Genomic DNA, 16,735 nt, shown 5'->3' on the forward strand with positions numbered 1-16,735 from the left:
CTTAGCCTTTAAACAGCACCAAGACAGTGGAATCTCAGCTTTGGCGATGACTGAGTGCCCGACCCTGCCAGCCATTAGAGGAGTGCCCCCAATCGCAGCCGACAAGCCCTGCAGTGACGCCACAGCTCTTCATCAGAAGGGCATCTGGGCTGGGCCCATCATTTCCAGCTGCCAGACTCTTTGCTCTTCAGCTTAGGTGTGAGGTTAACGACCAGGGGAGGGAGGCATGTTGACAACCTGGAACAAACTGTTGATGCCTGCTCAGAAGAACTGGAAGTTTTATGACTCAGGATTTCAACATTGGAGGAACAAAAGATTGAACTGCAACTGAAACAGGAGAACCGGGAGAATAGAGGAAGGGGAAACAACACACGCGTTAGGGGCATCCCCAATGGGGCAGAGAATGTGGAGATCATGGCTTTCATCACGGATCTGCAGCATGCAATCAGGAGGGATGATGATGATGCATCTCCATAGCTCTAACACAGCTCACTGTGTGGCCCCTCCACCGGGACACCATCACGCAACCCCGGACATTCTCACGTGGGTGCACTTTTTCACTGAAAAAGAAAAACTCCTCCAAGCTGCAAGAACAAAGGCGAATCTGGTCTTTTTTTAGCCATTATGTGCAACTCTTCCAGGACATTGCACCTACCACCGTGCAACGATGCAGAGACATTCAAACCTATCACTGACAAGCTGAGAGCTCAATATTTGCTATCAATGGGGCGACTCCTTCACTATCATCTTTACCTGGGAGGGCAAGCGCTGGATCCTCTGCTCATTAAAGGAAGCTAAACAGCTTTTGAACTTGAAGATAGACTCACACGAGAGCAGCCCTGCCCCATCTCAATCTTCCCCACGCACAGCTCTTAAACCCAGGTGGACCACGCTGTAATCTTGATGCTCTACTAAACACAGCAGGGACCTTGTCTCCTTTGAAACAAAAAAGGATGTTAGCTACCATCTTCGTAATATGGAGGAGCTCCTTCCCTACTCTATGGACTTTTGCCTTGGTCTAATGTATACAGCTATAGCTGCCAATGCTCTGCTATGGACAGCAACTTGTTACTTCAGGCCCTATTTGTTAACTTCTTTAAACTTTGCCTGAAACATTGGAGAAGTTCTTAACAAAAACACAGAGAGCCCAAGCCTTCAATGCTGAACCTCTCCTCAAAATGCCTGGGGCGAGGAGTGCAGCAGCAGGCGTGGCTGTTCCCGATGACTCGGCCACTTAGGGAAGCTTATGGCCACCCTTGGACTATCCCCCATCTTGGCACCTGCTGGCAGGGGGAGTCTGGGCCCGAGGATTTCCAATATCTCCACGTTTCCCCCTCAATTCAACCCTTAATAGAGTGACTTCTCTGGAATGGCTTGCACATTGATGTGTTGGTGATTTACAGACTTAAATGAAGTAACAGGGCCCGGTTGGCCCTCTAATGTTTATGTTTAAATGTTATTTCTTTATTTTTTCTCTAGGTTGTCTTGCAAGCTGGAGAGACAAGCCTTACTGTATCGTTTCTTTTGCTTGCCACCCCTACCCCATAACAGGAATGCGCTAGGCACCGGGTTGACCGTATATCGTCCGCTTCCTAGTGACATTGGCCGTTTTCTCCCCTAAACCTTCTTTTTTGGCTCACACATATCTCCTTGACCCTGGGACGGATCCTTGCCTCCTCGATATCCACATGGTATGTTCTTGGCTCCTACATGAGGCCCCACATAATACCCAACCCCCAAAACTAGTGCTTTAACCTCCAAGATCCTATCTCTATATGTACGGGGCTTAAATGCACCTAAGAAACGATGACAGGTGTGGGGCTACCTCCTCTTACAGGACCCAAATGTTTATTTTTTACAGGAAACCCACCTTCTCCAGCACAACACTTCTTGCATTGTACCACCGAAGGTACCCTATTCGTTATTGGACTCATGCTATGACTAAAACAGCTGGAGCTTGAATCCTGTGTAAAGCTACCTTCTGCTCCAAGGTCTTGCAGACCGTAAGAGATGACAGGTGGGCTTCCTGAAACTCACAGTTCAATGGGCCTCCAATCCGCTTTCTCTCCTGAACCTGTGTGCCCCCAATCAATCTCAAGACATGTATCCCAGGAACATCATACGCGATCAAGTAAATCAAGAGGGGGGTGACATTGTGGTGGGGGAGACTTTGGACTGTAGCACTGCATCATTTCAGGGAACAGGGGCGATGTCCGCAGCCATTAATCGGGACCTCGCGGCATTGGGCCTAGTGGACACTTGGTGTTACAAACACCCAGAGGTACGTGACTACCCATTCTACTCCAACGTCCATACTTTTTATTTATGTATTGACTTCCTCTTCCTCACTCCCAGCTTAGAGCGTGTGCTAGACTGTGCCACCATTACTGACATTTACATTTCAGACCATGCACACCTAGAGATTACACTGGCTAGCACAGGGGCTCCCATCTCAGCCCAGTCTCGCTGGTGTCTACACCTGCAATGCCTCCGAGAACCAGTTGACGTGGCAGAGATCCAAAAGGAGATATCTGAATATTTCACCACCCACGCTCAACCAGAGATTTCAGGGCATGTACTCTGGGACAGAGTTCAGCCACCATAGGAGGCGTTATTTCCTCCATCGCCATTGTCCAAGCACGGGAAGCCAGAGTGGTCAAGTCTGGCCTCACAGATTTTCTTGATCATACTGTCCCATCCAGGCGCAATAAATGACAACTAGCACTATTAAGAGGACAAATGAAGGCCCATTGCACGAACAAGGCTGAGAGGTCCCTGCTGGCTTTGAAACAGAGGTACTTGGGTGGTGAGGGGGGAAAAGGGGGTGGGGGGGAAGGTAAGAACCCTTCTGGCATGCAATTGCACCAACACACATAGCTAAGATTAAAATCGGGGATGGGCCATGGGCTATTAATGAACAAGCACAATCCCAGGCATTTCGAGAATTCTACCAGACCCTCTACAATGGGGATGATACTTCTCAGATAAACACACAAACACACTCGCATCTTAGGGAATGCCCTTGGGAGACTCTAGACCTCCACCACTCTGAACTCCTAGAAGCCCCTATCACCTTGGAGGAACTACAGAGCCCTTAGGGAATTCCTGATGGGCAAAATCCCCGGCCTTGAAGGTCTAACTGTGGCATTCTAGTGGCATTCTAGTGTAAATTCCCTTCTCATATTCAAGACTACATGCTGTCTTTAGTCAATACATTTACAGAAGATATAGGTCTCAGCCCCATCATGGTGGCAGAGGAAGTATTACTTATCCTGAAGCCGGGCAAAAATCTCTCCTTGTGCGCCTCGTATCGACCAATAGCTCTTTTGAAAACAGATGCCAAAATCTACACCAAATATTTTGCCCAACAGATTAGAACCGTATCTTCCTGGTCTGTTACACCAGGCCCGACAGACCCACACCAAGTTGTCTTTATTCACCAGGGACAGGGAGTGGACAACATTCTTGCCTGCTTGCTCTCGCTAGACGTGGAGAAAGCCTTTGACCGAGTTTTCAAGGATAATGGCGACATTTTTCTCTCCTACAGCCAAGATCCACGTTAATGGGCAAGTATCACCACCAATCCATCTGGCAAGGGGCACCAGGCAGGGCTGCCCCCTTTCACCTCTGCACTTCGCCCTAGCGATTATTATCCTTAGAGCACACAACATCCCAGGCATTCCCTTTGGAGGATGAGGCCACAGGATAACATTTGCAGATGAGCTCTTGCTTACCCAACCTGCATCCTTGCTCCTAGCCCTGATACGGCAAGGGTGGGGAGAGGGTTGGGGGCACTATACTAACGCTCCACAAAGATTGGAGGGGGTTGGTGTGCCCCAACCTCCTCGAATACTATTGGGCGGCACATTTGTCCTATAATTCAGAGATGGTCGTCCATGAAAGTGAGAAACACTAGTTTCACATGGACTAAGCAGTGACGTGCCACCCACTCTGGGATTTGGCATGACTGCCTAAATACTGCAGGCCGCGCAGCGCTTATATTGCCACTCCTACCAAAACAGTCCTTATTGTGTGGGATAGAGTAGGTCTCAGGAGGACACTGACCACCTTTCCCAAACACCCTGCTTTCCTGCAATCCGTATTTCACACGGCCTTACAGCCCCACACTTTCCCTTACGGGACCTCTGAGGGAAAACAGATCAAATCCTTTGAACTGTGTAGGAGGGACGTTTGGGTTTCCCAGTCATCTAGACTGCAATACTATCAACTGAGACACTGGCCACTCCTTTCAGATAACGCTCCAGGGGCACCACAACAGTTCACTCCCTTTGAGACTCTAGTGCACTCATTCCAGGGGACACAGGAGTTGATTTCACGCACTTACCAAGTACTCCAGCACTCGACCCCTGTGTGACCACACACTTACCAATCTCAATGAAGCTCTGATACCACGGTTGGTATCTCCCAGAAACAATGGGAACAACTGTGACAGGATATTCCCAAATTATAAAGAAGTATACCGCAATGAGAGAATGCTTATAACTTGATAAAAATATATTATACCCCGACATGCTTCTTCACAATCTATCCCTCTACCTCTCCAATCGGTTGGTGCTGCAATTCAGCACCTGGCAACTTTCTCCACATGTGGTGGTCTTGTCCTGTTATAGCCACTTATTGAAAGGAAATTCAGAGCCACATCAAAGGGGCCATTGGGTTCCCGCTTCATAGCTCTCCCGCCATGGTGATACTTGCCATAGGACATCCAACACTTAAAACCTTGATGCATGGTGAATGGCACCTGATATCTCATATGTTAGGAGATGCTTCAACTTATTGCACTCCATTGAAAAATGTCCCTGGCCCCATTGGTAGCACAATGGCTCACATGCCGTTGACGTGGAGAAGTGTGGCTCAATGGTTAGAGCGGCAGACCCTGAAGCAGAGATCTGGCTCAAGACCAGGGTTCAAGTCCCGCTTCGGCAGGTCTTGGGCTCAATTCCCCTTGACCAGATAATTCTGGCCTAGGTGCCTAATCTAATTCATGGGTCCCACTCTGCAACTCTGGGCAATAGCTTGCTTAATCTCCACAAGGGCCCCAACAGCGCTTGGATGCCTGGCTTCACCCTGGGGGTGCTCAGGAGTGGGCGCTTCACAGGGAAAAGCCAGGAGGGGTTCCATAGCGGTATGAGTACAGCGCCTTGAGACCCTAACGGGTGAGTAGTGCGCTATACAAGTGCTAATTTACATTTACATTTACATGCCGTTGGCATGTCTTGGCCATGGAACACCTATCCCATAAGGTAACTTTTACGGATGGTAAATTTACATATATTTGACAACCACTGATAAATTACTTTAATCAATTGGAACATCTCTGCTTTACCCCACCCAGACTCAAAGCCCTTCAACTGTTTGAACGATACTTCTCATGCTGAATGTATAAGACTTTCCACTAGGAAGACTGCCTGTCATGTAGTCCGCCATCAACCACTTCCTTTTGTCTGCCGCCCCCCGACTCATTCCCCCACAGGGTTTACTCCTGATTTTGCACCTCTCTGGATCATTCCTGTGTCTTGTAGACCTGATGGCATCCTTATTTACTTTCTTATTTATGTTATTTCTATTACCATGTATGGTTTAACTCTATGTTTACGCGATATGTTTGATTATACAGGCTGCCTTTGTAATACCATGTAGTTCTAATACTCAATGCGCCCTTTACAGGACAATTCTTGGGATTTGGCTATCCACACCCTAGGCCTCCCTATTTCAAGTCCAAGTTCCTACCTGTTATATTGAATGATTGTCGCTAGTGCCTCTCGAAGCATTTGTAAGCTATTATTTTTGTTATTTTGTCTTAAAACAATTCAATAAAAAGATTCTTAGTAAAAATAAAAATCCCCTTGTACATTATTAGGTTTATTAAGGCAGACACTTTCCCTAGCTTCGGTGAATTTAGAGCTCACTCAACCCCAGGCGGGTTAAAAGGTTTTACTCTGGAAAAGTTATCGAAATCCGGGACAATTATAACATCCCTGCCATACAGTGGGTGAAAATGCCACACCCTTCTCCCATGTATGTTATATGCCTGCCACCCTGTTACATAATGAGGCCACTTCTTTAAACATGAATGCAACCACTACAAATAAATCAATACCATGTTCGGACTTTAAGTTACAGGATCTAAATGAAGTTTAAGTAACTAGACTAGATGTTCGTCAGAAAAAGAATGCTGTACTCAAAGACTGGTCAATATAGCCCAGTCACCTGCACGAGGGCCTGTTCTGAGGTAATTTCCAGACTGATGCCCTGGAAAGCATCTGCAAGGGAAGTGCTTCTTCCTCCAAAAAGCCAATAACCTTGTTTAGAGGGGGGAGGAGCAGCTAATGCTGTGGAGTGAGGCCCTGACCACCTCCCGCAGTCAAAGGGAAGAGTTTTTACTGCTTCCTGTGGTATGGGGAGTTGATCCAATATATCCCCATGGCTAGCTTGGAATAGTGTTAGTGTAATTCTGCTGGAGCTCATTGCGATGCGAGGCTTCGCAGCAGAGAATGTAACCGTCCCTCCTGCAACTGTGGAAAACACACTGCATTGGCATTGTAAGCTGCCTATTCCCTCAGTGGATATTAGTTTATCGTACAAGTATGTCCTGATCAGAGAGGTAATGACTGATCATAGTGTAGGCTTCGTCAAAGGACACAGACCCTGCCCAAGGTGCGCACCTACAGGAGAGTGCACTCCCTACTGAGCATCAATGCACTCAGACACTGTGACCACTGAAGGACTTACCGGAGTGTTTTAGCGTTGGGCACTGTCCCTGGCCGGTTCATTTCGAGGTCTCGGCGACTGTACAAGAAAAAAGCGAGAAGTAACAACTTCCTTTTAATGGTTTCTTACTGCACACATAACAACGAAGTAGATGTCATTGGTATCACACAAGCAATCTAAAAAACGAGTTTACGATCTTCACAAACAACCATGCATTCGCGCGGCCGGTCTGAGTCTCGTTAATGTATTTGGTTTATATCCCGGTTTCTCTGCATCCCTGTGGGTGACACAATGCAGCTAAAATCTGAAAGAACATTCTGCAGCTGAGCCAGGTCTGGTGTAAGGATGAAGCTGTACAAAGAATGTTTGCGACACGTAAGCCGCCATCTTTATGTCACAATACAAGTCATCAGCATGCTGATTCTTAACTATGAAGAAGTGAAAGTGTAGGTCATCCGAAGGGCTGTAGATCGCTGCCTCACTTTTGTTATTACCACCTCTAGAAAAGCATTCAAACAGAAGTGCTTGAAGAAAACATGTAAGTAGCTCAAGTGGCTGCTTTGAAGATACTGTAAAAAGGATGTCTGAGAGCAATGTCACAGAAGAAACTTTACACAATAACACAATATGGAATTCAAAAGAAACCAAAATCACATCCACCTGTCCTTTTACAGGTTTCGCTATCTTGAACCTGCTATTTCTGAGCAACATTATAGAAAGAGGTTACCCAGAACCAGTGAGGTGGAACTGCTCGCACACCTAAAAAGTGTGAGATTTTTCTTCCACACAGAAACAAAAAGGTCAACCCAGTAGACCAGAGGATGGGGCTTCTGGAAAAGTGACACTCAGACACAAGCATAATTAATCACATTACCTGCCACTTTTGCTTCACTTTTGCCATGCAAAAAAATGTACATCAGAGTAATTAGTTCAACTATGAACTTGCTTTAAATTATTTGAGTTTATAATGTATTGCAAAGTGGGATGATAGGACCCCGGACAGACAGGAAAGCTTAAGATCAGGAAAGGTCCACACTTTGCAGCGGGTACTGCAAGAGGAATCCAAGGCTGGTCCTAGAGGTCAATTATCTTAAATTAAAGTCATTATTTATGCCTCCCCACTGAACACGATTAGCAGTCTAACGGGTGAAGGTAAAGAGAACAGCAAAAGGTAAACCGGTACTTTCCCTGAAAGAGTATGAGTCCCTAGGGAAGTCAATGGGGTTTGTCACTCAACAAGCCCGGTACCTGCCACTATGCATTGTTATCAACATCCACCATCCTGTTCCTCTTTCTCCAACATATCGACCATCATCCGCTTCTGTTGCTGGTTGTTCTTTCCTCTTTTTGAAGGATTTCTGCTACAGTCAGCTCTATCAACCATTTTTTCTGGTGAACTGAGTTTCTTCTTTTCTACAGTTAAACCTTTATTTCTATGCTAATTAAATAATCTGAAATTAAATAACACATTTTATATTATTTAGTCGGATTTCTCAGTATGCCCCACAGCCTTCATCATGTAGAACTTCTGTGGTGGGATTAAGCCTATGAATCAAACGCACACGTCAAATTCTCTTGAGTAGACTCACACGGAGCCTGCCTCATTTGCCTTGTACATCTGTATCAGGTTTCATCCTGTCTCTTCTGTTTTAGGACAGCACCAAGCTCTGGTCAAAGTCTGCTAATTCACTTACAAGAAAGACAAGGAAGGGGTGCCCTCTATGGAGTGGATTGTTGAACGCACCCAGAACTGATTCTGCAAGGACACTAGTAAAGGAGGGAGAGTGTTTGTTATAGGCAAAGCCTCTTGTTACCTGTCTGGGGTTTTGTACCACAGCCGAAGGGCCTCTAATTTACAGTTCATGTTGGGTGCAGTTCCCTGGCTCACACAGGCACCAGTACCTGCAGGAGGAAACACGTTCAACCACAAGACTCCATACCAAAGTGGTACTGGAGCCAGTGATGCATCAGAAAAATATGCCAACCTTAAGCAAGCCGCTGTCATCAGAGGCCGAGCTTAGCTTCTTCTAGGGTGAATACCAGTTGTAGTTTAGAAGTTTGTAATGGAAAACAGACTTCTGCTCATTCCTCAAAAAACAGACTTCTCTTCACTCCAACCTCAGATGAATAAAGAAACATAAGCATGTGGGCCAGGTCAATGCATTATTTTTAAAAGATTAAGTACCGAAGCCCAAAGTTTTGCGCAGAAGCTCGCTGCCTGCACAATCAAAGGTCAGGATGCTGAATACCAAGGGTGAGTAGTCTTGATTCCACCCCATGCCTCTTAAATTGGCCACCTGACACTCACTGCTCTGTTACCTCACTTGTGCAGGTTGTTTTTCTTCCCTGATTTCTCCCTTTGCACTGTTTTGCCTTTGTTCTTTTCTCCCTTCTTCACCCCTTTTGTGTTTTTTTCTGTCTTGCTCTAGATCAGTGATACTCAAAGTCCGGCCGGAGGCCTGCATGCGGACCTTCAAACATTTACTTGCGGCCCCTATGTCAACAGCAGCACTGTGCTGCTGTTTATTCGACGTGGCACCAGCACTAAACACTGTTAACTAAACGGGCAAGTATTTAGCTGGAGCCTAATTGAAAAGGGAGTAACTAGGGTGTCCTGGAACTCAACTTTAGAAACACCTTCATTATTAGAGACATCGTGCAGCAGAAATATAAAAGTATGATCTGTTTGAAATTCAAAAGGTGCATTTCATCAACCTGCAGAACCGTTTCACCTTAGTACACACAATTATATCACTGCACTGAGAAGTATTTTTAGAGTGATAATTTTCAAACATAAATTAAAAAACTTTCATCCCCCTTTCCCCCACACCCTGGCAACAATGTGAACTGTGAACTAAGAGGCAAGCCAGCTGTTATGTGAACTCTTTGGGAGGGCTGGGTTTCTATTGTACACGAACAACATTATATTTGATTAAATCAGACACAGCATACATCCTGAAGACGTATTTCAAGGTTCTTATATGTGATGATGAAGAAAAAGGAGGAAAAGTGAAGTCAAACATTTGCCTAGGATCACACAATTTGGTTAAGTGGAGAAGCCAGGTTTATACCCAAGTTTCTGGTTTCACATTGCGCAATTCAGACACTAGATATATACGCTTCACTTACCCTACAACCACTTTACCACTACCCCTCCCCACCACCAGCCCTCCGACTGCCGCCCTGCGAGCAACAATGCGGCCGTCGGTCACAACACAGACCAAAGAGTGCGGCCCCTGGGAAAATGGTTGTGAGTACCCATGCTCTAGATCAAAGTCTGTTGGGGGGAAATAAGTGCTGGCCCCCAAGCACGAGTGCTGGAAGGCCCCATGTGCAGTCACCGGCTCTGTCAGTTGATCCAGTCTCTGAGACGGTAGAGTCGTTGTTGCATTTCCTGCTGGTTCCACCAAAATCCGGGGGTGTTTTTAGCTCAAGCTGATTTTTCAAAGCGTCTCCAGCAAGGTCATTTGATGGGAGAGCTCTGAAAGTGAACTTAAACACCACTCCTCCAGCCCCCCCCCCACAGTTTGAAGAGACCTTCACTGAAGATCTCACCCAATATTCTGGAGCCCCCTTCTCATCGTAGCACTCGCGACAAGAGCCCGCGCTCTCGGTGTCACACCCCACGAGCTACAGGTATCAGATCACTAGTAACATGAGGATGGATATCAGGGGTACCTCGTGCTCCTCAGGAATTACAGGGGAATCGGGAATACTGCACAAAAGCAGGGCTCATGAAAAAAGGAACAGAAAGCACTAAAAGTAACGGAACCATCCTGCGGATACCTTTTTACTGTTTTTCCTGCTGCACAGCACCAATGCATATTCAGAAATAAAAAGTATGAATTGTGCTAATGTCCACTTGTTCCTGGGAGTATTGCAGTGGGAGACTGAGTGTGGAGGAATGGTGTCAGGTAGGGAGTGCTGAAGGAGCTATGGGAAGGAGCTTAGAAACTGGTTTTGATATTAATGGACACAGAAATGTTGCGCTGGACTCTAATGCCACTGGTTGCGGATTAAACCAGAGACACACGGAGTACCACATTTTGTTTTTAACTTCGGAGGGCATTCCGTTCCCCGGAGATATCTTATCTTACCCTTGACACATTTGTGACTTGTCCGGTACAGAGACATTTTGAAATTCCAAGAATGTTGAGAGCCCTGTGACTCTGGTGTCAAAATGTCTATGGGATGGGGGAGGATAGGCCCTGTCATATGATATCACATAGAGTTTCCTGCAGTCAAAAGCTGCAGTAATAAATATCTGTATGGCATGTCCAATCGGGGAGAATCCCCAGCTATTTTTTTAAAACAACCAGCAGCGTGGGTAATATTTTTTCAGATTGGCTTTATATTTCAGGGGGATATCCAGCAACTCTCACAGGTCCGACGCTCCTTGGCCTGCATTAGACACCTTCAGTTCAAACCCCTTCCTGCTCCAACAGCCCCTTCAACTATGGCCTTCCTGGCAGTGACAGCATGTTTAAGCCAAAACTGCTAAACAGTAGACTTCGTAGACAACGGGGGCTTCCGCAGATCTCACAGAGTTTCAACAGTTTAAGTTCTATTTCTTTTTTATGTCTATAAAACAGATACAAGTTTCAACAAACAGTATAATTTCACTTGTTTTTTATGCATATAAAACACATACAGGTTTTACCGGTGAATTTTGAATCCATTAAATGCGGAATATTAGCATACCATATTAACATAGAATCATAAACTAACAGCATTTTAAATAAGGCAAATCTCCATTTCCTGTACTCAGAGCGGACGGTGGTGGGGAGGAAGCCTCGAGGTGCAGGCAGGCGTGGGGGGAGCCACATCGGAGGCCTCTGGAGTGTTCCTACGGCAGGCCCTTTGAGCCACAGTGGCCAGGATCTTAGGAACGGTCAGAAGCACACAATATTTGTTTTTTTTATAATTTGGTGCTGCTCGGAATACTGATTCCATGTATTGCAGAGCTGATCGCCAGTTATATAGGAGGCCACGTACGCGAGGCTGCAGGAGCAGAGCAGGCCTTCTGGTCGCATGGTTCTCCATCCAGGGAAAGCACTGGAACAGAAAGTCTATGAGCACGATGGGAATTCTAACTTGCCCTGTTCAACCGGGAGACACTTTTGTGACATTGTGTAAAATGGTAAGGTTCCGACCGACACAGTAAACATTTGGACAAAAACGTTAAAATAACAAAAAAATTAAAGTTACAGTTAACGATGCTTATTTGGGTTTACACACCACCGAGTCAATATCCACGGAGATAAAAATGTTTTAGAAAACTCGAGTACAATGGCAGATCTTAACAGTAGATGGCGGTATAACGCGATGCGTGAGGGTAAGCATGAAATCGGGAATAAAATCCAGACTTTCTTGCGCTGTTGCAACATCTGTCAATGTTCTGCACAGTCCCGGTTCGTTAACGCGAGCCTGAAGGATGACGTGGTTGGACACAAACACTGTAACCGGTTCCTGTCAACCTTACCTGTGATTTAACACTCGTATACGAAATGAAAGAATGAGGGTGAGCATTAACCCCTCTCAGACCTAACACCAAGCACTCCTGCTGATCTTCCTCAAAGTTCGTGGCGAGTTCAGAAAACAGCAGCCCAGTGCTGCATGAAAAGGTCAGCAGGATGGCAATTGGCCCCCGGGCCGTACTTTGAGTATCCCTGCTTTATATGGCCATGATCGTTGCAGGCCTTGAGAGGGCACCAGAACTGAACATCTCCTTCATGCGGCAATTCTCTGAGGCCCAAGGAGGCAATTCTCTGAGCCTTAAGGGGGTGCTCTGCCAACCAAACATCATAAAAGTTAGTTCTGGAAACACAAAAAAGGAGGGATGGCTCACAAAAGGCCAGTTCTAAGGTCTCAAAATGCCACTTCCTCAACAATGTATAGGTTAAATATAGAAAGATAGGGCTGAGGCAAGTAATAAAAGGAATTATACTCAAATTCATTGATTATTCTTCAGTTAAAAAAAAAAAAAAAGATTTCAAGAAAATGAAACAAAACAAAGCCAACAAGTGATTCAAGACACTGATAATGACGCTTGAATGTTTAGAAACTTTCTTTGACATTCTGAAATCATGATTTATCAATTCTCATTTCTTGTTTCTACTTAATGAGTAGCTTGTATATGAGACACATAAACACGATCAAGAGTGAGAAATATATATTTCTATTAATGGTATTTGCCAATATTAAAAAAGATGGCATTTATGGTAGTTTCTTTAGGGCGGTACAACACCTTGACCAACACCTATTGGGGTCATTATGCCCCAGTTCTACACAACTGTAATTTTCCACCATGAAGAATCATTTGAAAACTACAATATGCGCACCTGAAACGCTATAAATGTTTGGTAGGCCAATGGCCCATAGCCCTCTGCTGCTGCGAGGGGGTGGTTAAGAAGACCGTGAGACCCCTTATATACCCCGTACTGCCCTTGAAAGGGCTACCCCCTTCAAGAGGAGGGGTCTTACTGCCCGTCGACTGAGAGAATGGACAACCGTGGAGATAGAGGCTCTTGAGAACTGTTACTCAGAGGAGCCTGGGTAGTACGATAGGTGAGAATGGACTCCCCGGCACTCAGTTCTTAGTCTATGGAGCCATAGTGCCAGCCTTACGTCAACGTCTGAGAGAATCAGAAGTAGAGCCTCCAACAAACAACTTACTGTAAGTTATACTTACCTTAGGTAATGCTCACCAGTTGATTTCTTGGCTTTGCAAGAGACTAATATCTATAGTCTCAGATGGGTTGCTAACCTACGGACCAGGTGGGACGACGTAATAGTAGGCAACATCATGAAACGAATGGGAGCAGACCCTTAAATAACCTTTCAAGATTTCCAGAAACACAGGTTTTATTTGAATGCAGTTTACAGGGAGTGCAGAATTATTAGGCAAATGAGTATTTTGACCACATCATCCTCTTTATGCATGTTGTCTTACTCCAAGCTGTATAGGCTCGAAAGCCTACTACCAATTAAGCATATTAGGTGATGTGCATCTCTGTAATGAGAAGGGGTGTGGTCTAATGACATCAACACCCTATATCAGGTGTGCATAATTATTAGGCAACTTCCTTTCCTTTGGCAAAATGGGTCAAAAGAAGGACTTGACAGGCTCAGAAAAGTCAAAAATAGTGAGATATCTTGCAGAGGGATGCAGCACTCTTAAAATTGCAAAGCTTCTGAAGCGTGATCATCGAACAATCAAGCGTTGCATTCAAAATAGTCAACAGGGTCGCAAGAAGCGTGTGGAAAAACCAAGGCGCAAAATAACTGCCCATGAACTGAGAAAAGTCAAGCGTGCAGCTGCCACGATGCCACTTGCCACCAGTTTGGCCATATTTCAGAGCTGCAACATCACTGGAGTGCCCAAAAGCACAAGGTGTGCAATACTCAGAGACATGGCCAAGGTAAGAAAGGCTGAAAGACGACCACCACTGAACAAGACACACAAGCTGAAACGTCAAGACTGGGCCAAGAAATATCTCAAGACTGATTTTTCTAAGGTTTTATGGACTGATGAAATGAGAGTGAGTCTTGATGGGCCAGATGGATGGGCCCGTGGCTGGATTGGTAAAGGGCAGAGAGCTCCAGTCCGACTCAGACGCCAGCAAGGTGGAGGTGGAGTACTGGTTTGGGCTGGTATCATCAAAGATGACCTTGTGGGGCCTTTTCGGGTTGAGGATGGAGTCAAGCTCAACTCCCAGTCCTACTGCCAGTTCCTGGAAGACACCTTCTTCAAGCAGTGGTACAGGAAGAAGTCTGCATCCTTCAAGAAAAACATGATTTTCATGCAGGACAATGCTCCATCACACGCGTCCAAGTACTCCACAGCGTGGCTGGCAAGAAAGGGTATAAAAGAAGGAAATCTAATGACATGGCCTCCTTGTTCACCTGATCTGAACCCCATTGAGAACCTGTGGTCCATCATCAAATGTGAGATTTACAAGGAGGGAAAACAGTACACCTCTCTGAACAGTGTCTGGGAGGCTGTGGTTGCTGCTGCACGCAATGTTGATGGTGAACAGATCAAAACACTGACAGAATCCATGGATGGCAGGCTTTTGAGTGTCCTTGCAAAGAAAGGTGGCTATATTGGTCACTGATTTGTTTTTGTTTTGTTTTTGAATGTCAGAAATGTATATTTGTGAATGTTGAGATGTTATATTGGTTTCACTGGTAATAATAAATAATTGAAATGGGTATATATTTGTTTTTTGTTAAGTTGCCTAATAATTATGCACAGTAATAGACACCTGCACACACAGATATCCCCCTAACATAGCTAAAACTAAAAACAAACTAAAAACTACTTCCAAAAATATTCAGCTTTGATATTAATGAGTTTTTTGGGTTCATTGAGAACATGGTTGTTGTTCAATAATAAAATTAATCCTCAAAAATACAACTTGCCTAATAATTCTGCACTCCCTGTATTTACACTCGACATACCTTGCACTCCATAGGCTAGAGGCAATGATGCATACCACCAATAGGAGCTGTCCTAGATAGATGTGCCCTCGCCAGCACTGAATTCACTTCATGGTCTGGAGCTATCCAGTGATTGCTCAGTCCTGGCTACTTCCAAGTTGGACAAAACATTGAACGGACGAGCACTGAATACAGTAGAAATCTGCTTGCTCAGTGTCATATTAGGCAGAAATCGAAGAAGGCTGCTAAAAGATTCGTAGATTTGGCACCGACTATAGGTTGCCGTCACATAACGTTACACTGGAGGTCGGATGGTGGACGAAAGAAGTGGAGAGTTGACGGAGAGCAGAGGGGGCCTCTCTGCGGACAGGAAACCCCTAGCGGATCAATAGGTGGAGGTTATAACAAGCTTTAACAAACCGGAGGTCTAGTGCCCATTGGGAGTGAGGGCCCCAGGCACGGTGGGATGACCCTTGCACATGTACCGGAAGCATACCATGATTGGAACTAATTGTTCCCTTACTACAGAGAACATTTATGGGTGCAATGCTCAGATGCTGATTCCAATCTGAACTACTTTGTTTTTTTCACTGTTTGTTCAAGCACTTGTATATGACACGAATTTTAGGCAGTGTAAACTGCATGTTACAATCACAAAACAGGGAAACGTACATTTTAAATCAATGAGCATACCGATGATGTTATCACCAATATGAAATGCCCAGGTATGACTGCAGAGATGGAATGCAATTGTTGTCAAATATAAAAATCAATAAAAATAAGTTAAAGAAATATTTGGTAAGTCAAAGGCAACCTATCACCAATGCTGTCGTTTTTTTGGGTCGAGCCTGCGTTGCATGCGCTCGCGCATGTGTATCGCAGCGAGACGATTTAGTTATTAGAAAAGGGCCTGGAGCCCTGACGACGTCAAGTCAGTGTGTTTGATTGGTTCGTGGGCTTGCCTAGTAAAATCTGCTTGCTTTCATTAGTCGAAGACATGCCCACGTCATGCCTTTTCCGGTGGTTAGCCCTCCTCGAGCGCAGCGACCAAGTACAGAAAACATGCGAGGCTCGCTGTTTTCTGTCGGATCGTGGACTACTTTTTCTCTGTTTTCCTAGCGCGATTTCGCTTGGCAGAAGTCGAGCGCTTTACACAGTTAATTTCACTTTTTCGGGTTACCTACATAAAAGCACTTTTGCCGATAGATGAAAAGTCGGGTTAGGAGTTTACAATGCAATCAGCTCTAACATGAGCAAACGCGAGACCCGTTGCATTGCAAATGCTTGTTTAAACTACTGATACATTCATGTGAGACAGATGTATATTTCTCGTGCATGACATATCACATTTAAGTGTTTTATAGAGAAGTGACTCAATACGTGGAAATAAAAATCACAGTTTCAAACAATCTAAACATTCAAGCCCTAAGGGACCAACTAATTATCAGTGTTGCACGTGTCGGTTTTGTCCTGTTTCACTGACTCGTAATGCATTCTTTTAGAAAACTGAAAGTTTAATTAATAATCTTTGTATAATTCCTTTGGACACATTCATTATAAT

General features: G+C 45.1%; 1 protein-coding gene across 9 annotated transcripts in view; it reads right to left on the reverse strand.

Annotated features, from left to right (window-relative positions):
- The window catches only part of NDRG4 (NDRG family member 4), a 637,307-nt gene that overhangs the window by 80,692 nt on the left and 539,880 nt on the right, over positions 1-16,735 (reverse strand). For all 9 annotated transcript variants that reach the window (XM_069217404.1, XM_069217401.1, XM_069217403.1 and 6 more), the window contains one exon: positions 6,754-6,810. In XM_069217404.1, coding sequence (XP_069073505.1) covers positions 6,754-6,810 — 57 coding nt within the window. The remainder of the gene's footprint in view (positions 1-6,753; positions 6,811-16,735) is intronic.

Source organism: Pleurodeles waltl, chromosome 12 (assembly GCF_031143425.1).
Source record: "Pleurodeles waltl isolate 20211129_DDA chromosome 12, aPleWal1.hap1.20221129, whole genome shotgun sequence".
Classification (NCBI taxonomy): Eukaryota; Metazoa; Chordata; class Amphibia; order Caudata; family Salamandridae; genus Pleurodeles; species Pleurodeles waltl.